Genomic DNA, 27,894 nt, shown 5'->3' with positions numbered 1-27,894 from the left:
TTGTAAACGGCATAAAAACAACAAACTGTTACTTCAACATCATAAATCAGATATCCTTTCACAAAACTTCTCAGATAATATATCAGAAACACTTAATCCATGTGCAATTTTTTTTAAAATGCATGTGCTTGAAAAGTTTGTTAGCATGACGTCACATATGTCGAGTAAGGCGGAGCAAACTTGTCAGTAATGTTAAGAATTTAGTGCTGTTATGGAATTCAATCAAGTAATGAATTCAATTTCATTTTTGCCTAAAATGTAAAATAATGTATTAAGGCATTTTATACCCATGTATTTCCGTACACATATGCACAGAGAGAGAGAGAGAGAGAGAGAGAGAGAGAGAGAGAGAGAGAGAGAGAGAGAGAGAGAGAGAGAGAGACAGAGACAGAGAGAGAGACAGAGAGAGAGATGTTATGGAGTTCAATCAAGGAAAGAATTCAATTTAGATTTCAACTCAGAGAGAGAGAGAGAGAGAGAGAGAGATGTTATGGAGTTCAATCAAGGAAAGAATTCAATTTAGATTTCAATTCAGAGAGAGAGAGAGAGAGAGAGAGAGAGAGAGAGAGAGAGAAGAGAGAGAATATCTACACTGACTGTCTAGTATACTATCATTAAATATTATTATAAAGAAAATAAGAGAGAGAGAGAGAGAGAGAGAGAGAGAATTTCCCTTATATGTCTTGATTTTAAACTTTTTCTTAAATACACATGACTGTATTGATTTCTCTAATGCTGAATTATTTCAGAATGAATGAATCCAAACATTATAGTTGTGTACTGTGCAAAAGACGTCATACCCAAAAGGAAAGGAGAAAAGTTAATGATGAAACAAGAAGGCTCTTAGAAAAATATTTTGCAATTTTTGATATCTCGGAATCAGCAGTGATATGTAACAAATGCTCCCATCTTTGCTACAAGAAGAAGCAAAATACAAACACAATAGCACAAAGTCAAAGATCTGTCTCAGATGTTTATAACCCGCCCGTGAAGGTACCAAGGCCTCCGTATCCAGACAGAAGTCCACCGTCGGTGACACTAGCCATTCCGAGCACAAGTACAAGTCATTCATACTGTTTTGTTTGTAAGAAGCCTGGACCGAAGTTAATTGTTGCTTCAACATATGCTAGATTTAGGGCCTATATTCAATGTGAATTATTTGTCCAATCCGGGTCAAGATGCTGTCTATGTCATATTGAAGATGGAATTCTTTCAAGAGATGCCTTGGAAAAAGTAAAAGCCACCAAAAGTTCTTGTCATCTGAACAGAACATCGATACTTGAGTTTCTACAGCAGGCCAGAGAGGAAGTCCTTAAAAAGGAGGGTAAGCGAGTTGACTTCGATGATCCCACATGTTTGAGTGACTCTGACTACCACAACTTAACTGGACTCACTAAGGAGCAGTTTGATGACGTCCTCACTCATGTGAACAACATTAGGCCCACAAAGACGAGGACAATCCGTACCTGCTTAGCCATCCTTCTGACAAAACTACGCTGCGGAATGGACAACCAAATGCTCGGAACTATCTTTAATATGACAAAATATCAGGTTAACATTTCAATAAAGTTATACATGTATTTGCAAATGGTGATATTTTCTCACAATACTGAGTATACAAATAATGAAAATATGATTTGTATCAATTAAGATATATTTTGCAGATTCGCAGGGCAGTACAGTCTGCAAGGAAGGCTCTTATGTCAGACTTCGTCCCGAGGAACATTGGATTTTCCCACATCACCAGAGAGGAGATTATTGAGACCCATACAAGGCCACTTGCACAACATCTACTTTCAGACATAACAACTGCCCCCGCAATACTGGTGCTGGACGGAACTTATATATATATCCAAAAAAGTGGAAACTACACCTTCTCCAGACGTTCCTTCAGTATGCATAAGCGCCGGCCGCTTTTGAAGCCGATGATGATTGTTTCAACGACAGGATATATCGTCAATGTCCTTGGCCCATACCTAGCGGATCCAAAGAATAACGACTCCTCTATTCTGAACCATTCCATTCTTTTGAATACTGAGGAAATACAGAGTTGGATAAAGGAGGACGACATCTTTGTGGTAGATAGAGGATTCCGTGACTCAGAATCAGTTTTAAACGACCTTGGTATTCGGATGGAGATGCCTGCGTTTATCCCAAAAGGCCAAAAACAACTATCAACGGAAGAGGCAAACAACTCAAGGCTCGTTACAAAAGTAAATGAATAAGTTGTCTTAATGTTTTATTACTATCATTATTATTTTATCTTTTACTATCACTATTATAATATTATAAAAATACTTACAATGTACATACCGGGTATGTTGAAAGATGATATCGATATGAGCATAAGCTTTTGTTTTTACAGGTAAAAAAATTGAAATGCTTAACTAGAGTTTGTTTATTATAGGTCAGATGGGTTGTTGAATCTGTTAACGGTCGGGTGAAAACATGGAAATATCTTGGCAAGACGCTTCCAAACAGTCAAATTCCATATATCGGAGACTACGTCAGGATTGTTTGCAGTCTTTGCAACAAATATCGGCCTCCGATCACCTCAGGAACATTTGACGCTGATATTGCAGTCGCTTCTAAAATGACAATGTTGGCCAAGAAAACAAACGAACTCCAACAGTTTGTTCTTGAAAATGGTATGTTGAAAAGAAAATATATATATGTGCGGGTTTTTTTCTTATACTTGCAAATACTTATTTATAAGACATGTATACATGTATATACTATATACAGATATGTTCATATGCGTTTTGAAGATCGAAACATTTGAATACTGTAGGGCTGGATAAAAGATCCATGAAATGGACTTCCATCGATGCCGACAGCAACACCGTAAAGGATTTCCCCAGACTTGCTGAAGAGGACATTAGAGAACTTACCATCGGCGTGTATCAGTTAAAAACGGCGAAGTCTTATGCAGCAGAGCACCTCACAGATGATGGAATGTTTGAAATTCTGGTGAGCAATGACGTTCCCAATATCGTTTGTGCTAAAATTCAAAGCCGCCACACATCAGCCAAAAAGTACTCACTGTGGATTAAATACTGTGAAACTATCGTGTCCTGGTACTGTACTTGTAAAAATGGAGCACGAGTTGTTGGAATGTGTGGGCACATATCCTGCATTATTTGGTACCTGGCTTTTGCCAGACATCATAGTAATGCAGGAGATGAGTCTCTTGGTATTCGGGATTGGACAGAGGATGTGGATGATGCAGCTCGAGCCATTGACAGCTCCGAAGATGAAGACGCTCTGGATCATCAGGGTCAGGAAGAGTAGTTAGCAGACTTACACGTAGTTTGTGCGGTATATGTAATGTTTACAGTATGAACCTGAACAGATTTATGAAAGAAAATACGTTTCCATCAATTAAACTTAATTTTATAATTCAACTAAAAATGTAAATGCATGATTTAGATGATTTGATTTTGCTGATTTATTGATGTTGTGTTTATTAAAGACTTGTTTGTTTGTTGAATTCGAATGGATTTCCTTATTAATCTTTTCAGAAAAATACGAAATATTAGGACTTTTATGTACTTTGAATATCAACTAGTATACATATATACATGATTAAAAGTCATAAATGCCACAATTTTACCTCATTTGGTCTTTAGGTTATTTTTAAAGCTCAATGCAGCCATGGATTACAATTATTAAGTTATACATGTATGTAATTCTTTTTTTAAAAACCACAAATGACAATGCATGGGTTCAAACGCCGTCACTAAAACGTTATTAAAAGGACCCTACGTTGGAGTAGTGGTACAGATAAAAATAATGGTCTCATTATCAAAACCTTTCTATTTTATGAAATTACATAGTTATGTCTACCTTTTGGTAAAATATTGTTTAATTTGGGGATAGGGCCGTTTTTGGTGTTTACCGTACCTAGTTCTTAATGTTCAATAAATCAAAGTAGAGGTGTTTGAATTGTATTTTAAAAACCCAATTATTGTTATTGAGAAATAACATATATTGGTTATGCTGGTAGATAAATATATACTGATATTGTCTTCAATAATGCGCAATTAATAATTATTAATATTTATGTTTCTAATGTTCTCCCTGAGAGGGTAGTATTTTTTAATGATATGAATCCACATTGTTTAACTTTTAAACAAATTATTATTTTAGGAAATTTCAATTGTATTGTTAACCCCAGTTTTTATAAAATTTGTAGTAATGGATGGAAATGAACAAATCCAAATTGTCAAAGATTTTCAGTTATTGTATTGTTATAGAATACTGAACCCAGATGATGTTAACAAGACGAGACAGAGGCTGTTGGTATGCCGATAGATGAAGATGAGGAGGCATCTGTTAGCAAGTTGCCTGACGATGATGAACAGGCTCAGGGGACTGTTGGCAAGTCTTCTGAGAATGAGAAAATCGGAAAACAAGGTGATGATGACTGTGAACAGTCGAGTGAGTTGGTGGCAGCAACTCCATTGACAACACGCGAATCCCAATGGATTGACGCGGCTGTTGAAACTGTTATGAACATTGTAGTTGAGGACGATTCTATGGGACTTCATTAATATAGATCATAATTATATTAGAAGTATGAACCTTTTAAACTCCGAGATATAAAGTCATGGCTTGACGATTTCACGTTTTCGTTGGAAACAAATACATATGGTCCACGTATTGCAGTCCTTTTTTAACGGACAGCAACTTGTTGAACTTAATTTTTGTCCACAGGTGCGTTAAATTCATTTTTCTAATTAGAATAAGCATGTTGATTTCCTTCCATTATGATATTCTTAAAGATTAATTTCACGTAATTTAAGGTACACGTTATATTTTCGAAGTAATTTCCAGATATTTTTTAATGATATTTTACCGAAACGTTATCAACGTTTAAAATACTAGTACCGGAAAATTGTTTACACATTTTATAACAAATTATTTTCTAACAGAATTTTGTACCTTTTCAATATTAGGTAATGCATTCTATTATGATGTATAAGCTTTTTCGCTAAAATTATAGGTTTCATTGTCCTTTATGAAAGATTTCAGGCAGAGAGGTGGTCATCATTACAATATTATAATTTTTAGACGGTGGCTATTAATAGCCACGGTCTATTGCTACGGTCCTGACCGGAAGAGTATTTCTCACGGGGACCCTAGCGGATAAGGAACGATAACTCTGTTCGGTATGCAGTGTTACACGCAATGTTTTATCTATATGTCGATTTCAGTATGAGAACTAATTTTAATCTTATCAGATTTTTAAGCATTAAAGCTGCTAATCATTTTGTACCTATATTTAAATAATCTCACAATAATCGCTTCTTGTTTTTTTTTAAACAGGTTTGCCATTTCATATTTCAGCCATTATGCTTCATCGATAAATTCAGTCATTTTCAACGCATTAATTTTAGTTGAGGCAGAATATTTTTTTGCTGTTGTTGCTTATTCTAAAGAATTCACAACATATACTGACAATGAATATTACATAAATTACATTTTATTGAACTTAAACCGATCAATGGCACACTTTCTTCTACAAGTGTGCATGTGTTTTTAAACATACAAAAAGCTTGAAATTTACGATACAAATGTGTTTAATTTTGGTCTGACCTGTGATTTACCTAATTTTGTAACCCACTCAGTCTGTAGAAACATTAATTTTATTACAGGCACCTCAATATTCATCAGACAATATTTACTACTGATGTTGACGCTTTACTTCCTGCTGACTTTCTCTCAAACACGCTAATCGATCGGCCTCGGATTGTAAAATTCACGTGCAAATCAAGTCGCCATTTTACAATTTTACATGTATACATGAATAAACAAACCACATTTTACGATGCTTCAAAGATTTTCAGTTCAGATTTTTTTGTAAGCAAATAAGGGATTAAAGACATGCTGTAAAACGTCTTATGGATTTCTCGGCGTGTCAGCTCGTGTATCTCTAATTTGCAGCAAACGCTAGCTTTTTGTGAGAAAAAACAATCGGTTCAACTCATGCAATATTCCATATTCATTTATGGTACATTGTGAACGGTAATGTAAAATATAATAATTTTGTTCACTTAACAGTTTCTGATGAATTGTTCACAATAAACTGAATAACGCAATTCGATGAGCGAAGCACAATTCGGACTTTAATCCATATGCACCCATCTCTGCTATAAGAGAACTTTTTCTTTGGTTTTGGGGGATTTTGTCGCTAACAGATAACATTATTACACATGTACGTAAATATCGCCCCTTTTGTTCTCAAATAATTTTTAACTCGCGAGTACAACTCTATTATGAGCTATCTTAGACATTTGGTTTCATTTACAAATAGGCGGGCCTATATAAATGCGTCAGTTTGCAATCGAAATACACACCTGTCATGCTGAGCTACAGAACTATATAGCTTTCCGAAAATATTGCCGGGATTTGCAAACCCTAGATCTATTGTATAATACATGCAAAGAATAAAATGAAATTTATATACACAGCTGTACGGTCAGAAAAAACATGCGTTCAACTTGGATTTTGTTTGTTTGGTGTTTTTAAAAACTAATTTTGAATAATTAATCAATATTTGTTATAAGTTTACTAAAAAAAAGTTTAATGTAGCAAGTAAATTATGCGTGTTAAGTGTACTGAGAAGCGATAAGATATACATGTGACTTTCCCAAATTCGTTCAAATGATTTGAATAAATCTATAGCTAAATACAATAAGACAAAAGTTCTTTAAAACTTGGATTAATGAAACTGCCGCGACTGAATATTGTATGATTTTTTTTTTTCAAATTTGTATTCACTTTCGTTGCGAGCAAATGGAAATAATCCACTTAAGTCGAAGATAAAATATTGATTGACTCTTCTGTTTCATGATGACGTGCATTCCAGAAGCAATACCAGTTTTCTCAAACAGGTTCTTGTAAACCATTCCGTTTTCTGTACACCTAAATTTATTAACTGACTATGAGGACAAAGCAAGTGTGATGCACATGGTCCACAAGCAAGTGTGATGATGCAACTTGAAGAAATTGAGGGAAAATGCTGTCGAGAGGGACAATAACCGTACTACATGTATGCCCAAATAGTTAGTAAAAACCTGATAAGTATTTTTTGATACCTAAGTTTTATTTGTTCTCGTTACTTTGAGAAATCTACAATATCTTTAAAGCACAATTTTCAAAATTTGTTCCCCTTTGCGGGGTCAACCCAAAGGTCAAAAGGAAAAAAAACCCCCAAAATTCCCCTTCTTTATACAATCAAATATTTGGGCGTACTGTGATAAAATCGCTTTGGATTGGAATTGTTCATTTGATATGTGGTGGCAACCCACATATTTAATGAGTCATTTTGGTGCAATCAAAATACGTACATGTAGTACATATATAACCGAAAACGGAGTTTTAATGTCAACTGATATAGATACAAACATATAGATACAAACATATAGATACAAACTTCTATACTACAAAGGCTACTATGATAAATCTATAGGATTTCCCCAAAAGATGACGATAAAGAGACACAACATTTGTAAAGAGTGGATTGTGATCACAACTACTATTTCCACATAATTATCCATGTAGGTAACTCACGACCAGTTGTGCGAGTAAGCGTCAGGTATTAGTACACGTATGAGATGCTGGCTGTGGATTTTCGACAACAATAATTACCATACATGTTATATGCCACTTTCAAACGGCGCCACCGTCCAACAGTACTTTGATTCTACTCCAGAATGAAACTTAAATGCAGATATCAGACTTCTCAACAAGTTTGTGTGTGGGCTATGGTACTTAGTATGGTATGACCGTTAAGGCCTATTGACCTTTTGTTTGTAATTTCCATTATTAGAAATATTATAAAAACTTATATGTTCATATCATTTTTATTAGACAACGACTACATTAATCCTGCAGAAACGCATGTTTAAACCAATATGAAGACAGAGACCGCGCTCTTTCACTGCCTATAATAAGGTCCCATCCACGTCACTTTAACAGTTGCGATTGATGGTGATGGCGTGGAATCCGCCGACCCAGTTTTTTCCGATTTTGTATAAAAAAAATTAAAAACATCTTCAGATATGTTTCCGGAATGTTCAAGTTTGACCGGTCTTTGTTTTAAAGTTACTTTATTTTATTTGAAATCTGCAAAATGTTTGACTAAGTATGCTTTTAAAATCAAGTGTAAGCGTCTCTATAACATGGATTATTTAAGATGGAGGTCAGCCATGCATGGTTTAGCTTAAAAGTTTTGTGAATAGCAAAGAAAATGTTATCCTGAACAAGTTTATTAAGGTTAATACCAACTAGAGGTAGAGCAAGCTCACAATTGATACCCACCGCTAAGAAAAAAAATCATAACGCATGTATATTTGCTATAATAGAAAATATTGGATGAATCTATTTCACTGTATATTTTCTATAAACAACTGCTCTATTTTTTAAAACTGTTAATGCTAATAGGAGTTAACAACCAATTTCTATCCTTTAATTCCATTTTATTTCAAGTTAACTGTAAAAGAATGAGGACATTTGCATACCATGACTCGAAAAAAAAGAAATCCACATGTTAAGCAGCCATTTAATATTTAAACATTTTGAATTATTGATATACTGAGCCCGATTTTTTGCGAAATTTTTTTCCACCTAAAAAAATTTTAATCGGCGCAGGCCATTTTCAGAAAAACGGGAATGAGAATCTAAAAATAATTTTATGTGGCCCGAGACAAGCAAGCTTTGTGTCAAATTTTAGCTTCTAATATTTCCATAAATACAAGAAATGACACACACAGAATTTAAATTTTTTGAAATAATGACCTTGAACTTCCTCAATTGACCTTGGGTCAAGGTCATGACACACAATTTGGTCATAAGCAATATTTGTGTGATGTAAGAACATTCAATGCTTCTCACTAAGGAAGATATGGACCGGACACGAATTTTGCACTTTTTCTGCCAGTGACCTTGCCCAAATGACCTTGGGTCAAGATCATGACACACCCTAAGGTCATAAGCAATCTTTGTGTGAAGTAAGAACTTAATATGTTTTAACAAAAGAAAGATATGGACCGGACAAGATTTTGGCATTTTTTCTGCCAGTGACCTTGCCTAAATGACCTTTAGTCAAGGTCATGACACACCCTGAGGTCAAAAGCAATCTTTGTGTGAAGTAAGAACTTCCAATGTTTCTCCATAAGAAAGATATGGACCAGACTCGAATTTGGCATTTTTTCTGCTAATGACCTTGACCTTGCCCGAATTACCTTGGGTCAAGGTCATGACACACCATTAGGTCATAAGCAATCTTTGTGTAAAGTAAGAACTTCCAATGTTTCTCCATAAGAAAGATATGGACCGAACACGAATTGGCATTTTTTCTGTCAGTGACCTTGACCGAATGACCTTGGGTCAAGGTCATGACACACCACTAGGTCATAAGCAATCTTTGTGTAAAGTAAGAACTTCCAATGTTTCTCCATAACAAAGATATGGACCGTACACGATTGCACGGACAGACAGACGGACGGACAGACGGACAAGGTGATTCCTATACACACCCCCCCAAATTTGTTTGCGGGGGGTATAATGATTGCATTGGGTTTTCTGTTAACAATGAACTTGAAACAAATACAAAGTACACCGTGAATAGTGTACATGCAAATAATATTTAATTTTGATCAATAAAAGTTTGCTCACTTTTTTTTTTCCCTCCTCCTACCCAAAGATTTAATAATACATTTTTACTGTATATTGGCCCCATCCTAGAGCCAGAACCCCTGACCCAGGGCCATTAATTTCATATCATAACGATGCAACCAATTTTTTTCCTTACATGTGTGGGAGTAGAGAAGACAATTTTTGAAAATCTGGCTTTTTTTTGTTGCATATTTGGCCCCACTTGTGGCGCCCCGGCGGTGGTAGAGCCATGTATTTCACAATTTTGATTTCTCTTACCATAGAGATGCCTCACACCAAAAATGGTAACATTTTAAGAAGTGAAATATGTAAAATTGTTAACGGACGACAACGAACGAAAACGGATAGCAATAGGTCATAGTTTACTCAGGTGACCTAAAACATGCACAATCCAATAAAAAACCAATAAATTTCTTATTGTTTTCTTTCAATCAGAAGTTTAATGATTCTAGTTACCATGACTAAAAACAAAACTATTTTGATTCTGATGGAGACACAGATGAGAAAAAGGGTTCTATATCGTGCCAGCACCTACACCTGATACATTGTTGTATGAATCTTTGGACTTTTTCAATGGTTATTATTTTTTAACTTTTAAGAATGCATTTGATTTTCTACACATCAATACTATGATATCCTTGAAAAAATGAAAGAGAAACAAGCCTCTCCTTTTCTCTCTGCTCATATGCACAGCCAAGGTGATTAGGCAAAACTAAATGTGCATGAATGTACATATATGCATCAAAGCTATCAGTACTAATCACCATAAAAAGACAATATATTCTAAATATAATACAAAAGTACGAATCTACAGCGCTTACAACGAGTAGAAAGGAAATATTTCGGGTGTAAGATGAAATTGTACATGTAGTTTGTTTGTTTTGGAAGTTTAATTTTGATTATTGTATTGGGGTTAATTTTTATGTTTGTGTGTTTTAAAACGATGCTTTCTTTGGTGATTCATGTGGGATGTGAAGGTGGTACCATTTGAGACCGGCATTATCATGGTTATTTCGTGCAGTCCGTGATTTTTCTTAGTTCGTTCCACTTGGAGTTGAAAGATCTGCAATTGACCGGGTTCTTTCGTAACTTTATTGTAACTAAAAAGTTAGACATCAATATTTTGGAAAATAAACACACGTGTGTGACATTCGCCATCTGATCTGAAAGCACAAGCTGGTTAAAACTGACAACCGCCAAATTAGTTGTTGCATTCATCGCTTCACGCCCCCTATAAAAGGCCAAGAGCACAATTCGTGCTTCACTGCATTCCGGAATTTCATTTACCCGAACTTACATTGAACGGGAGAAATGTAAAAACGCGTTTCGAACAAATACGAATTTGACAATTACTGCACTGCTAAGGACACGAAACAAAACAGACTGAATGATTATTGTACTTTGTAGAATTTTTCCTGTGTCGGAACTTTCAGAACAGCGCACTTTAACAGCATGGGCTTTGCAATACGCAGTGCTCTCACTGTTTTGTATAAACTATGTAACGTTGTTATTTTCCTGTATTGTAAATGGCGACTCTCAATCTCGATGTAAACATTCTTGATTTTCCGATGTCGGTAGTGTGCTGTGATGAATGTCTGAGGCAAGTTAAGAAACGATATCAGTAGTAAATTGCATGACGAATTTAATGGTAATAATTGTTTTCACATAAGTTCCGTATAACTAAGAGTAATCAGTCTAAAACTAGCGCAGATTTTTGTACGCTATAAATATGCAATTTTTTCAATGTGTGGGTTCCAGGTCGTCCATCCGAATTTTTTTTCAGACCGGGAACTACAGACCTACAGCTTAAACGCGTTCACCTATTCTTTGCAAGTTTACAAGTCTATTCATAATTTTATGAATAAAGAAAATAATATCTCAAGTAACTGTAAGCGTAAACTATATAACCTACGATATTTATCGTCCTTTACTTCTTTAATCTCGTCATCAATTATTCTTTTAATATTGGGAATTTGTTTTTATTCACAGTGGATTTTTGGTTTTTTTGACATTTGAGTTTATACCCGATCATTTAGGCTGTGACTTACGATGAAGTCAAGAAATTATTCGCAATGTCGTAATAATTTTGCATAAATTTTCCAAGGACTCCCGCTTAAAGGTGTATGAATCTTGACATTGAATGGAACGGATGGCCGGATGTGCGACTGTACTGTCTAAATCAATTGATTTACAACTCAGTATTGTACATAAAGGAGTAATCCGCAACCAGCTTGCAAATGTAGAGGACAGTACCTACGTTCCTTTTGACCATTACAAGAAACGCAATTAAAGGAGAACAAAGAACAAGAACAAAAAAAATTTAAAAAAATAATTTTAATACGATTATATAATAATTTCAATAGAAAAACAAATAATAAATAAAAGAAATCCTTAAGTAAAAAAAGTTAACGAAATGAAGACCCCCACCAAATAAAATGCAACGCCCTCTTCCCCATCCAATAATTCTGGTTCAGCACACGCATCATTTTTGTGTTTGGCCTCTATTATAAAATCATCCCCATCATCCTTGGCATCGTTGTCAGAAACTATGTAGGACCCATGTTCCTCAATAAACCCACTTACTTATTCTGGGGAATTGAGTCCCTTACATACGACTTCATTTAAATGGGATGTTGATGTTAAAGAATACTGGAGAACACTTCGTTTTGGGGCGCCTGTAAAGTGCGAAACGAAATCGAAACGAAACGAAATCGAACGAAACGAAACCAATCGAAACGAAACGAAACGAAACCAAAAATCGAAACGAAACGAAACGGAATTTAATCAAAACTAATATCAATTTTGACTACATAAAAGTGAAAATAAATTCATTGAAATAAATTTTTGAACCATAAAATATAACTACATGTATGTTTCAGATTGCCGCTGTAAATTTTTGAGCCGATTATCCGAAATTTGCAAAAATTATATAATTATGTAAATAACTGATGTACATAAATAACTGATGTACATTCCTATACCTTTTAATGTTTCTAATTTGTTTTTATTAAGTGATATTCAGACGTTTAGAGAGAGAGAGAGAGATGCCTTAAAACTTATCATACACATAAACAAAAGCCATGCATGCCAAAAAATGTCATATCATATTATATAATTTCGGACAATTTTTTTATTATTCCTTTTAAAAACATAATACAGGTTAATTATCCCCTCGCGCAACTTGTTGCTAGGAAGATATAGCATCGCCTCTGTGCATATGTATGTATGCATGTCCATTTTTTCAGTTTGATGGCTAAATTCAAACCTTCTCATGAATATGTAGACATCAAACCTTGTACACTTATATGGCATGGGAAAAGGAAAAGCCCTATTGATTTCCAAGTCAATTACTAGTAATTAAACATTTTTTTTTTAATTATCGTAAAAAACGAAATTAAAACAGGAATTTCATGAACGACTTGACTTTAGACATTACCGGTAATTTTATGTACGACTTAGTCAAACGTTTCACTACAATATGGGGTTTAAATCATTAAAGCCGAACACCGCTCGTAAATAGGCACAGTCACGCTGGTACCTGCTATATATAAACCCTTCGATTTCGTTACACTCCTATGCACACCTGAAACTCGTGGCCGACGGGAGTGTTCCTTTCGTTAAGATTGTTCTGCATTCAATTTTTATTTTACGTGCATATTCTGACGGTACTATGAAAGAAAATTTGAAGCAGGCAAGAGATTAATTCATCCGACTTCACTTGCGTTGAAACAAGCAGTCCACTTTGAGACAATTTCCCCGTATTACCTATAATAGAACTAGTCCAAAATTCAGAAGAGACTTTGACAGAGATCGCACATTTATCACCGGAATATTGTTTCATATCGGTAGCTGCATATCTATTTCTATGGGTTGGCTTACCACAAACAACTAGAATTATCCATCAAAGCACACTATAAATCGGTAGTCAGTAAATCTTAAGCTACGTTTCATAATGTACGAATCGTTCATGTATAGTTATATGATAATAAAGCTTTAATATGAAACATTAAAGCATATGTCAGTGTTTTGTGTCTGCTAGGAATAGGAAAACTACAACAACGTAAATGTACCCAACCCCCTGATTTATACACCACAAAGCTTGAGGATAGGGATAAAATAGATAAAAGAGATATATTGAATTCATAGTGGTTTTAAGAATATGAATACTTGTGTCATTTTTTTCTGATCTGGTACATTACCATGTGTTTTCCTGTATTAATGCATCCTCTCGTAATAATTCATGTTGCAAGGAGTTGCTCCGCTTATCGGTGCCCTAGTTAACTAATGCACTCGTAAACGAGGCTTGTGCTGTGGGGTTATTGAAGCGTAAAACTATCTATGAGGATGGCATCCCAAAGCAGCTGAAGTATGGCTTTTATCATTATGACGAAATCCTGCAATTAATACTTACATATGGCATAAAGCTATACTTATTTATAATAAATTTGATATTTATCAGTGGAAAGAATACAAAGTCTGCAGATTTATTATCATAATGCAACGAATTATGTACAGGCAACATGACAATGTTTTTGTACTTTCTACACTTGTCTGTCTCAATGTTGTGTCTGTCAGATAGAACATAATGTGAAAATATTTTTTATTTGTCATATTACACATGCAAGGAATCTTTAGAGCCTTTATTAAGAAGCAAAGTTTGTCAGCTATAATGCTTTCAAAGTTGGTTGTAAATGGCCTCAGTTTGTCACATTTGAGACAAATCCATACTAGAGACCCAGAAAATGGTATTCGAAATGTATTCACAGAACCATTGACAGAAAATCCCAAAGCTGCAAGAATAACAAAGTCAGCAAAAGTTATTCAGAAGGTTGTTGAGTATTTCAGTTTGTAAACATTCATGTGCATACATGAATTATAGTGTTATTAAATGTGTTTAATGAAACTAAACAGTTTTGTCGGACTCTGTACATACGGGTACTACATGATCATAGTAGTATTTTGAGTGGGTTTGAACCATTATTTAAAAAGTTATAGACATTTTGATTTGGTGTACTGTATTTTTTTCAGTGTTGAAAACAGGAATCAAAATCCTTTTCTTTTTTTTGTTATTATATACATACTGGCAAGTTCACATGACTTTAAATTGTTTAAAAACATAAAATAAATGATAATGATTAATTTCTAGTAAGATTTGGTTTGATTTTTGGAATTAAGTATGGAATGTATGTGATGTTTGATAGGAGAGTTGTTGTCGCTATAATTGCTCTGATAGTGTACCTGTGTTAGCTCCTACAGCATGAAAAATATATAAGCAACATATCAATATTTTCGTTTGTTTTGATTGTTAACATATTGATCTTCAAATTTAAACAACAATTTCATGGATTAAACCATAAAAACATCAAGGGTGGAGAAACCTTAACATGGTCATTGAAATCAGGTTTACCAATTAACTCCATGTCAAAATCTGTATTTTTCATGACTTCGAACCTTGCTTAGGATTTTAAACTTGTTTTAAAAAATTCAAACATTGAATTTTTAGTGATCCATACTATTTAAAAAATTCATTAATAGATATTGATATCAAAAACATGACAGATGAACAACATCAACCATCATTGTCAAGAGTTTTTTTCTGCAACATCTGTTTGCTAACCTTTTCGTCTCACTATTTAAAGATCATTTAATAGAAAATAACATCATTTTATTGGGTCACTAACGCTCTAGATGTCATGTAAAGTCCCTTTAGTTTCTTATGATATCGCCGTTCGTTGTCGAAATCTTCTACCGTTTAGGATTACTTTTTCCTAGTATTTTAGGTATGACAGTTTCTTTACGTTTACCTACGTGATTGTACAGTCCTGCAACTTAATCCGAATTGAGCGCTGGGCATGTTGTTTAGTTTGATAGACTGGGACTAGTGGTCAAAGCATGTAATGTTAATTGAGAGCAAATCATACATTTTCTAAATGAAAAAAATTGAATAGGAATAACAGTTTTAACAATATCAAACATTTACATTAAGTGTATCGTTTATAGCTTGTTTAACACATCTATCGAGTAAATAGCATTTTCCGTATTTCATTCCGTTCCGTTTCGCGTTTTAGCAACACCCGTATCTATCCACAATGTAGTGAATTTGGCAGGATTTGCATTCCAAACGCTTTAGCCAGGAATGGGTACAGTTACCTTGTAAAGGGTAACTGAAACTCTGGCAAAGAAATATAAAGTCTCTTCACACTGCAGACATTCAGTCACTGGGGGATAAATAAATGCTAATATGGGTTCCCCATGAAGCCAGGAAGCTTGCCGCAATAATGTTAAAATGTCAGCTCGATTGTCTTTGTAGAAAATGGTCAGATTTGGGCATCTTTGAAGAATTCGTACAAACTGCATCAGTTTCTGTCCTTATCGATGCAAACAGAGGAAAGGCTTGGCAAATGTTTCTGATAACATTTTGTCTCGAAAATACTCTGGCTCATGATTGATGATTGCACACAGTGTAGCCATTTGAGCAGGGAATAAGCACATGGAGAAGACATTTACAGCCCCCCCCCCCCCTCCCTATTTTTCCAAGGGTATAATGTGAAGTTCTTTCACGTCTATTTTCAATCTTTTGATGTCTGTCATAAGTTTGTCCGCTTCCTCCGTCTGTCCTTTTGATTTATCAGCTTCTCTTGTTGGTTTGTCTGAGTCATTGTCCCCTTGGAGTAGTTTTGTGCCCACATCTTTCAGGGTTGGCCGTTTTTTAGGCGGTATCTAAATATAAGCAGTAGAAGGTGTATTATAGGAACCTGTTATGAGTTTTAAAGGAAGAAACTTTACAACAACAAAAATTCACTCGTATCTTAGGTTCTGTGGGCTGTTCCTTTGATCAAGCTATAAGGTATCTGAAATTAACAGTTAGTTGTAGGCCTTTGAAGTGTAATAATAAATCACTTGAAAAAACTAAAGTAACATTGTATAAAGAAATGACAGGAGACACTGCCAACAGAAAATTGAATGTTTCATTTGCAATTATTTAATGTTTAATGTATCCGACTCATCATGCTTTCCTGTCAATATCTTTAAAAATATAGTAGTGCCGTTTTTTGTACTGTTTTAAAATCAATATATGTGTACAGGTTTTATTGAGTAAAGGAATATTATTAATGTATGTAATTTTTTTAACATCTGTACGATTACAGAAATTATTTTGTGCTTTTATAGATTTTGAAAAATAAATACATGACTCACCAACTAATCGCTTATAATAGAACAGGGCTGTAAAATGTTGATGGAAATGTTTAAAAATCATCACTAATATTTTTAGAGTTTAAAAGTATTATGTCAAAAGTGTCGGTTAATGGAGCAATATTCTGAACTTGACTGTATTCAAATATACAGATGGAATAAGACACGCTTGATGTAAGGGTATTTTCCAAAATATTAATGCAAAAAATGTCTTAGTATATAAAGAAATAGGAAGCTGATGATGAAAATTATAATAACCATAGAAAAAAAGTTCCGTTAAAAACGAAAGATTCTAAAAACAATAAAGTAAAATAAGCAACGCTATAACACTAGGTTTTTTTAATGAATATCTTTACTATATCCTCTGACATATTTTAAATTTATCAAAAGAAATAGGACTTACGAACCTTAACTCATTTGCAGCCTAAATGGCTACAACCTTGTAACCTGTTCCGATTTTTATGGTAGACTCTTCCGCTACGGTCCCCCATATGATTGCGGATCTATTGTCGTATGTGGAGATTTGTACCTTCCTCTGGGAGTTAGTTATTTTGTAAACCTCTCGGATCTGCAAGGTTATTTTATGAAATCAAATTAGAAGTACTAGTAATACTGGAAACAGTTAGCAATGATTGAGTTAATACTATTTATGTTATCTATCTAAGAACAAAACTTTTATTTTAAAAAAAGAGAAAAAAGAGAGTATTGTATTATGTAACTTTGTAAGCATTTAAAACTAGGCAGCTAAAATGTGCACAGTTTCTACTTTAGTTATATTTAAAGACAGATCGCCTTTAGATACATAAATACTAATATACATGTATATATATACATTATATTTGCAGCGGCCTGTAAATGTTAGCATTAGGAGTTTCAAATGAGAACTAAAAAACAAAAAATAAACTTGCATAATCCACAATGACTAGACCTACGGAGAGTCTGTCGTTAATTAGGGGCAAAGATGCTGCCTCAGACAGACTCTGGACTTTTGGTCTATAAAGTTGGTAATCATGCATTGCTCCTCTTCTGAAAGGTTCCATGACGTTTGCATGAGTTATAATTATTGGAAATTTTAAAAAAGTCAGTAGGAATGTAATTCATGTCTTTCGAGCTTAACTTATCAGGGGATATTTCCAAAACAATCAAACTTAAAGTGTATCATTTTAAAATTTTTAAGTATCGTAATAAGGAATTAATCAATAAATTTATTAACACAAAAATAATATTTTTGCAACGAAAACTTAAATAGTGTTTCTGTTGGATCTTTTTTGTGTTTCCAAAAACAGTGAGTGTAAAAATTCTTATGTTTTCGGGTGTGTAATTGGTATTTTGTAAATAGTGTGTATATTGAGTCTATCTGTTTACCTGGTGATTAATTCTCACCGCTTACATGTGCTACCTGCGCTGACAGTAGTAACGTTACTAGTCAAACCATGACGGAAAGTGACGTCGAGAGTTTAAACTCACTCACGGTTGACAGGACATGTAAACCATTATACCTCAAGAACAGTGACACGGTCAATTGGAGGGAAACAGTTTACTGATTATGATTTGATCGAACCTATCAAACGGGTCATTGGCGGTGACCTGCTGTGTGTACAACTGGACAAAAATCTTTGGCGTGTTTATTTAAAAAACATAGAAAACAGAAATAAAATCCTGGTGCAGGGAATAGAAATGAGTAGCATCTCTTATCAGTTTTATGATACTAATCCATAGACTTCCGGTGCCAAGACAGCTGACCTGAAAATACGTGTATGCGGCTTTTCGTTGTCGGTAGCCGATACAACAGCTCTTGAAATGTTTGAAAAACTAGGAGTTAAATTAGTGATCAAATCATATATAAAATATACGATGTTTTGAGACTAAAAGAATGACCAGCATTCTAAATGGCACTCGGTTTATGTTTGTTGAAGAATGGGAGTCGACAAAAATTGCGGTTATGAAAGACATTCTTGAAAATAAGTGCGTCCAAGTACCCGTCTTCAAGGAATTACAGCAGACCGCCAAACAATCCATCTGCTGAAGTGCTCTCTCTATGTTGGAAACGACACAACTAGTTCCTCTTCTACTCAAATGCAGTCCATCTCTGCTCAGTAGTTCCCGCTTGATCTGTCCATGGCCATGAGGCAGGTGTGCCCGATGTAATGCAGCTGGTGGGATCTCTTTGGAATGGTAGCCAATAGGTGGTCGAGACAATGAGCTTTCTGGTTTTAGTCTATGAGGAATGACTCTCAGTGTCGCTCCTGTGAACTGATTGTTGCCTCTTGGGAGAACTCCAGAAAAGACGATGTGTGCCGTTGGTTTATAATTCCAGATGCGTTTATGAGATCCCGAAAGTCCCGAAGCATGGTCTCGATTGATGACCCCCTCGATATGTCATTGGTTTCCACGTGCAGAACAATAATCACACCGAAATTTCCTCTGTTTGTGAAGCACCTAATAAATTCAAAGTTTGCATGTCGTCCAGAAGTCGTTCTTACAGCTCTTCTTCACCTAAATACCTTTTGGACATTGACAGACAAAATATTGTCAGAAATGGGGAGGCAAGGTTGTTGTTTTAGCCACTCTAACTTAACCACTGTTTGTTTTCATTAAGCACACATTAGCTGAGTCAAGTGAAAAAAAACATAGTGTTATCAGCTATATTGAGGGTCACCCAATGTTTCTGTAAAATATCTAACCCAATAATCAAAGAATGGGGTATCCTATCAATAACATGCACAAAAATATAAAAGTTACACCTTTGAATGACAATGGTAATTTTGATTTTCCAAGCACCCTTAAATGACCTACAAACCATTGACAAAATGAAAATCTGGTTTTTGTAGCACTGCATTCTCAAAAGAGGTTTTACACAAAAATGAATGACTAATGAATGTAATTGAAGCACCTGTATCTACAAGAGCATTTGTCTTTACACCACTGATGAAAACAGACACAGTGTTTTTCTAAAAATTTGTAGCTAAATTAATTGCAGAATTTCCGAGGCGCCCACCCATGCTATGAATAGGCGTGAATTCTTATCTAGATTTAGACAAATTTAGCAAAATGGGCTTTGTGGAATTTTTGAACACACTGATTCAAAATGACCTTGTTTATAACATATTACTAACGTGACTAAATGCCCTACAATTAAACTTTAAAAAACAATCATCACAGCCACAATTAAAGCACTAACGGGGTCCTGCTGGTGTGCTAAATCTGGGAGCTGGACCTTGGGGATGTGATCGCATGTGCTGCATGGGTGGTCTCTGATGGTTCGACATTCGGTTAAATGGATAAGAGCCATCACTTATATTTTATCCACGAAAGTTGTCATCGTGCGGATGGTGTTCTTGCACGTGAGGACGGCTCTCAGGGTGGGAATGTTCGAACTGATGTCTTGTAGGTTTCCGACGTGTAGGGCCACTTCTTGCGTACGTGTTGGGAGGTGATCTTCTTTCAGGCTTGGGCTGCTTTTAGTTGATGTATATTACGGTTTACTCCAGATGCGCAGGTAACTTGCTCAGCAAACGATCATCCATCCCCTCATGAGTAGCGACTACACTCTTATCAGATTTTGTGATTTTTCAGGTTAACTCTGCTCTCTTTGAGATTCGAAATAGATCATCGATGGTTTCCTGGTCCAATATTTTTCTGCAATTTCGGGTTAAAATCCTTTTGCGATAAGGTTCACCAACATTTTTGGAGGAATGTCTTCGTCATTCACAAGCTAGCTGCTGTATCCTAGAAATGTACTCCTCTGCTCTCTCATCTAGCTGTTGTTTGATGTCCAGTTCATCAATGTCAAAGTTATTTCTGGTCTCTCCAAATCTGACCAGAATTTGGAAAGGGGAGGCAAAGCAAAGTACCTAAGATGAAACACAAATCTGCCAAACATTTGTTGTTCGCTGAAGGCATGCAGAGTGCACCATTGGATTAATAATGTCCACCACTGATTTGCACTATTGTTCGATTTCCTTCCCGAAAACTTGTGAAGGTTAGCCGAAAAATTGTCCCGTGATCTGGTATCTGATGCTGATTCAGTATTTGTGCTGATGGTTGCAATTGTCACGTCACACTTGTTGTTGTCGATGATAGTGACAGTGATGTTGTAATTGTGCAAGATTATGTGCAAGTTTGAAATTGATGCGCGCTGTCAAAATTCAGAAATTAGTCAAAATTAATTGCATATCTGAACATTTCTATACAGAAGTGTGTGTCGTCTGATATTAAAAATGAATATTACTTTTCTCGATGATGCAATAATACACAAAAACCTTATTTTTATGTCAGTTTTTCTTTTTTATCAGATCAAAAGTAATTTTCTCGGAAAAAAGTTTACGTATTTTGAAAAAAAAACCCGAGATAAACTTTAATAAAATCGGCGGAAGATTATGGGGTAACGATTGTTATTTTCAATTAAATCGGATTAAATGTGACAAAGGGGTATATTCAGTCGGATTTTGGAGGTAACATGTACATAAAGTAAATTTGACGCTCGCTCCATGTTTTCCTTTTGTTTGTTTTGTTCTTTCTTCTGTTTTATCATAAACATATTATATAAGTATATCAATAAATTAAAGTTCCATAAAAAGATGACCGCAGATCGCCAGTTCCCAGGCATGTCCTGACTATAAAAAATCTAAGTAATGAACCTGCATCATGTATTTACATTATTTTCCTTTGAATAACGTAAAATTAAAGCCTTATTCACGACCTGCATAATGTATTTACACTATTTATACCCCCGCTCCGAAGGAGAGGGGGTATACTGTTTTACCCTTGTGTGTCTGTCTGTCCGTCTGTCTGTCTGTCCGTCCGTAATAAAAATTTCTGTCGCATTTATCTCAGCAGCTATTTATCGAAGATGCTTGAAATTTGTACACAGTGTTTGTTAAGGCATGCAATATCGTGGGATATATTTTTGTACCAATCGGACGTCAACTTCCTGTTAAATTACGACTTTGTTTATTTTTTAAACAAAATTTTCAAACAAATTTTTGTCAAAGATTTCTCAGCAACTATTGATTGCAGATGCTTGAAATTTTTACACAGTGTTTGATAGGGCATGCCATATTGTGGGATATATTTCTGTACCAATCAGACGTCAACTTCCTGTTAAAAGACGACTTTGTTTATTTTAAGCCAAAATTTTCAAATAAATTTTTGTCAAAGAATTCTCAGCAACTGTTTATCGCAGATGCTTGAAATTTATACACATTATTTGTATAGGCATGCCATATCGTGGGAGATATTTCTGTACCAATCAGACGTCAACTTCCTATTAAATGACGACTTTGTTTATTTTTAGCCAACAGTTTCACACAAATTTCCGTCAAAGATTTCTCAGCAACTATTTATCGCAGATGCTTAAAATTTTAACACACTATTTGTTTGGCATGCCATTTTGTGGGATATATTTTTGTATTAATCGTACGTCAGTGTTTGATAAGGCGTGCCATATCGTGGGATATATTTTTGTACAAATCGGACGTCAACTTCCTGGTAAATGAGTACTTTGTTTATTTTAGCCAAAATTTTCAAACAAATTTTCCTCAAAGAGTTTTCAGCAGCTATCTATCGCAGATGCTTGAAATTTTAACACACTATTTGTTTAGGCATGCCATATTGTGGGATATATTTCTGTATTAATCGGAAGCCAGCTTTCTGTTAAATGTCAACTTTGCTTATTTTGCATATTCACATCAGAGCGGGGGTATCACTAGTGAGCATTGGCTCACAGATATCTTGTTTCCTTTGAATAACGTAAAATTAAATCCTTATTCGCGTTAAGTGCTATGAGAATAATATAACAAGTTTGTGTCGAATGTAATAAGCACTGGTGTACAATGCGCATTTAATAATTTGGACATAAAAATTGGGGGGGGGGGCGTGTTAAACATACTATCTGTTAAAAAGAAATGCACCTTTAAAATCAGTCAGTCAATAAATGAACTCAATATTCACGGTGGCTTAATGTTCACGGAAAATTGAGAGATAAATCCTAACTATTAAAAAAATTGATGAGTGATGAACCTGCATCATGTATTTACATTATTTTCCTTTGAATAAAGTAAAATTAAAGCCTTATTCACGTTAAGTGCTATGAGAACAAGAGATGTTTGTAAAACACTTATGCCCCCATGCCTTGGAAACATCCACAAAGAAATAAATCATTATAAATCTCCGTAAGAAATTTGTTTTCCTTTCGTAAACTTTTATGAGTGAAAAGGGATAATTTATCAATGAAGATATCTTGGATATTTTCCATTTCATCGATTTCAACTGTATTTCTTTCACAGGTATGAGTATTTTTATTAAGAATCATCAAAAAGTGATGGAAGCAATAACTTGGGACATACTATAGATTATTGATGCAAATCCTATCTGAATGTAGGCGCGGGCAAGATAGCGGATCCTGAAGGGGGTCGCTGCGTCGAAATGTTGACTGTCTCAAAGGGCCCTGTTTTGGCAATAAGTTGACTGGCATTTTAGAGAACTTTGCCCTTACCTTGACCTATAACGTAGATATTTTCTTGCTGGCATCAAATTTTCCCCCATTTCATAACCCCTCGCATACAGTCATTTTTGCGAAAGACTTATAAGCTGAACAGATGTAAAGTTCATTATAATTTTCAATTTGGTTTAATTTTGAACATTTTTTCATAGAATGATTTTGAAATACAAGTTTCTAGTAAAACAAGGGAACTTTTTCATAAGTCATTCTGTCCCGACTTGGTTTACAAGATTTCATTGTTATGGTTTTGAGAACTGACCTGATATTAACGAGATACCGAGATAATGAGTTCAAGTTTGAATTTTGTTACTTAAATAAACAGGATTAAGAAACACAATTTAAACGACTCATTAATTTTTTCTACTCTGATTCGTCCTTAAAATTAGATTTTCACAAATCGTATTTCATAGCGCATAAATTGACATTGGTGGTATTTGTAGTGTATACATGTATGTATTATTTATTCGAAACACTCAGGTTGCTTGTTAAAGACAAATATGCATTACAACGTATACGTACATATCTAACAAACTCATGAGAACCAATCACTTCATAACATAAATCTTATAAATTTAATGAAGAAAATCAATATGGACACATTAAGTCTCCTTCGAAGAAGTGGTTGAGAAGCAATCAAAAGAATGAGCAAAGACAGACAATAAAGCATTAATGATCGTACCATCTCATTTGCTTACAAATCTATCATTAAACCCCCGCTCCGAAGTAGAGGGGGTATACTGTTTTACCCTTGTGTGTCTGTCTGTCTGTCTGTAACAAAAATTTCTGTCGCATTTATCTCAGCAACTATTTATGGCAGATGCTTGAAATTTTTACACAGTGTTTGTTAAGGCATGCCATTTCGTGGGATATATGTTAAATAACGACTTTGCTTATTTTTTTACCAACATTTTCAAACAAATTTTCGTCAAAGATTTCTCAGCAACTATTTATCGCAGATGCTTGAAATTTTTACACAATATTTGTATGTCATATCGAGGGATATATTTTTTGTACCAATCAGACGTCAACTTCCTGTTAATTGACGACTGTTTATTTTTAGCCAAAATTTTCAAACAAATTTTCGTCAAAGATTTCTCAGCAGCTATTTATCGCAGATGCTTGAAATTTTAAAACACTATTTGTTTAGGCATGCCATATTGTGGGATATATTTCTGTACCAATTGGATGCCAGGTTTCTGTTAAATGTCGACTTTGCTTATTTTGCATATTCACATCAGAGCGGGGGTATCACTAGTGAGCATTGGCTCACAGATATCTTGTTTAGTTCTCTATCACAATTGGAACAAATGTGCTCATGCAAAAAACATCCCTCAACTCTAATCTGTCTTGTGTGGCTTTTGAAGTCCTACTGCAGGAAATAGGACAGTTGCCATCTTTAGATTTATACTAGTATAACCTATCAATACCCAATCGCAGCTTATCGGACCTTTCCGGCAGGCTCGGAAAAACACCTCGAATGTATTACCTAGGCGTCCATGACAACCTCCCTTTTTATAAAACTTTATATAAAAACTCGCATTCTACGATCTGTTGAGATGCGAGTTGAACTTCATTAAAGTTAATGATATATCCTAAAATATACCACAGAAACTAGAGACGAGCTCGTTGCAAGCAACGATTAGGTTTTCCGTCGTAGCTGCGTCATACTTGTGACGTATTACAAAAAATTTATAGCTGACCATAGTACAATATTAGATGTACAAACACTGAAAAACAAAGGATCAAACGGATTTTGTTGTTTTATTACCAATTAAATATTTGCGTCTATTTTGAACTGCCGGTCAATAGACTGCGATCTATTAGACCGCCGGTCAATAGACTGCGATCTATTGGACCGCCGGTCAATAGACTGCAATCTATTGGACCGGCAACGTATTTCAGAACGCGGGTATGTTAATGTTACATCCTTTCGATAGTTCTCAGGGAATGTATATTCCTTTACATAGACGTTGTTTTTAGTACTTGGTGAAACCAAATTCAATGTTATCAAAATGGAGTATCAAATAATCAACAGCTTTAAAGCCTCAAATAAGGTAAAAGACGATTTAAAATCTAATGGGTTTAAGCCCCCCTTCTTTTGTTTAAACTACTATTAAATTGAGATGTTGTAATGCATGCAGCAGGTTCTGTGCATGTAAAAGATGAAAAAAAATATCTTAGTATATTGCATAATGGCACGAAAACCATCTGCAATATGCAAATTGTAAACCCCGAAAACTTAAAAAAGGAATTAGGTAATAAAACAATTATTTAATGCTTGAACAGTCAATAGACCAGATTTTTTTTCCCTTGGTGCAGGGAACAGCTCGGCCTCGGGCAATAGATCATACTGAGCTGTTCCCTGCACCTCGGGAAAAATATTCTGGTCTATTGACTGCTCAAGCATTAAATAATTGTATAATATTTCTGTGACCGCGTAGATTTTACGGTGCTAGAGAATTCGTCTGGATCTGCATCGGTCGTGTGCAGTACGAACCGGGTGAGGGAATGTTGGCGTAAAGTGTATAAGGTATAAGGTTGTGGCGCGCTGTGGGCTGTAAGCTAAAACGAAGGGTAGGTTTGCCGTATTCCCGAAGGTCCACCAGTATACAGTTCCAGAGAAATAAACAGGCAATTGATGCAGGATTCCACATTAATTGGACGAGACTCAACGATGGCAACATTATAACAATTTAACAGACAGACATGTTACAAACAAGTCGGATATGGCCAGTAGTGGCCTCCGGACTCAAGACTCTGGGAGAGTCGGACGTGGCCGGGGCTGGCCGCCGTATTCCAGACTGCGCATTGACAATTGTACATAACTATTTATAAGAATCTTAACAATGAGTATAAATTGACAGGTAATGATATAAGTAAGCTGAGTGAAAGGTTCACAGCTATAAAATAATTAAATAAACTCAATGAGTCTTTGATGTCCAAGAAATGAAAATCTGATAATTGCACAATGTTTTTTTAAGAGATAAACAGTCCTTGAGACATGACACTCTGTCTCTTTGAAATCACATATAAAGTCTGAAAAGTGTCAATCACTAAATAAAAAAGTAACTTTGTTTTGTAAGAAATAAACTGTGAGAAAAAATTATACGAAACAAATGTTGAATTTTACAAGTAAAGTAAACAAAAAATTATAATTGAACAGTGCATTTTGCACGATGATACTACATGTTTATAAGCAAATACAGATCTTAACACGTTGTCTCTAGCTTGATTCGCCGCATTTTATTCACAGAGTGGGACTATGGTTATGCCCGGTGTCGTATAATTTAAGGTCCGCCCCGTAAAATGGTCCGGGCGGACCCTTAATGTTAACATTTAGGGTCCGCCTTTGCTCTAAAAGGGTCCGGCCCGTATAAGAAAAGGTCCGCCTAACATTAAAGGTCCGGGGTATATTTCTTCATTTATATTTTTTCAATTTCGACTAATTTGTTACAAAATACTTAGTAAGTGGTATTATTTTGTAATTCTTATAAAGGAGTACCTACCCGAGGTGAGTAAGTAAATATCCAGCACATACATGTAGTTTTAATGAAAATACTTATACATGTAGCTTGGTGAACACAAATAAATCAAAAAAAAATTTACTGTTTAAAACTGGATTCTCATTTCAACTTTAGTTTTGCCGGTCTATCTTATATAAACAGGAAATGAAACTGATTGGTGTCATTAATTAAACAATGGCTTGAACCAAGTGTTGTATACACACACCACCCTGCAGGTGTGAGGGGTTTGACTGTTTGAAATAATCATGTAAACAATGGACATTTCCAAAGTCCTCTTTTTGCACATCTTTCCAATACGATACATGCTTAAAAACGTTACCCTTTTTAAAATCAAATATTCTTTACAATTCAATTACAACGGTACATGCAAGCGATATCATTGCTACTTATTATTTGCACTAGGGCACAGGGGCATCGTATCCACTCTTCTCTCTATGACATATATATAAATAATACATTTATATATATATATATATATATATATATATATATATATATATATATATATATATATATATATAGGGAGAGAGAGAGATACGACGCCCCTGTGACTAGGGCATATTATCAAGTGAAAGTTATGCTAATTATTATAAATTATTCAGTTCTTCAATCCCTCTTTCTATTTGAAACTTTATATTTGGATCGGACTATAATAATCAAGGAAGGGGAATATCCAAAGGAATGGATTTGTTTATAAGAAATTAAAGACATACATGTTAGATTAGTAAAAAGTCCTATTCCTTCGGCTGTATATGCATTTTGCTTCTGGCAAAAAAATTAAAGGGATCCGATTTTCTTCTTTAAAAAAAATAACACAGGTGCTTGAGGACAGGACCCCCCCCCCCCCTTGAATTTAGACCCCTGGGGTAGTTGACACTGTTTTGGTAGAAATTCCTTTAAAGTCATGTACACAACATGCTCCGATTTATTTAAAACAACCCCAACCTGCATATAAAAGATCTTCTTTTCATTTTCATATGCAATGGTGGGGGG

General features: G+C 34.9%; 1 protein-coding gene across 1 annotated transcript; it reads left to right on the top strand.

Moving 5' to 3' along the window:
* Positions 1 to 1,238: 1,238 nt before the first annotated feature.
* On the top strand, positions 1,239 to 3,520 carry LOC128167472 (uncharacterized). Its single transcript, XM_052833206.1, has 4 exons — positions 1,239 to 1,551; positions 1,665 to 2,213; positions 2,408 to 2,648; positions 2,792 to 3,520. Exons 1-4 carry the CDS (start codon positions 1,504 to 1,506, stop codon positions 3,289 to 3,291), a joined length of 1,338 nt encoding a protein of 445 aa, XP_052689166.1. The 5' UTR covers positions 1,239 to 1,503; the 3' UTR covers positions 3,292 to 3,520.
* The last annotated feature ends 24,374 nt before the right edge of the window (positions 3,521 to 27,894 follow it).

This window comes from Crassostrea angulata, chromosome 10, assembly GCF_025612915.1.
Source record: "Crassostrea angulata isolate pt1a10 chromosome 10, ASM2561291v2, whole genome shotgun sequence".
NCBI classification, from domain to species: Eukaryota; Metazoa; Mollusca; class Bivalvia; order Ostreida; family Ostreidae; genus Magallana; species Magallana angulata.
Note: the sequence above shows the minus strand (reverse complement) of the source record. Positions and strands in the feature narration are given on the sequence as shown.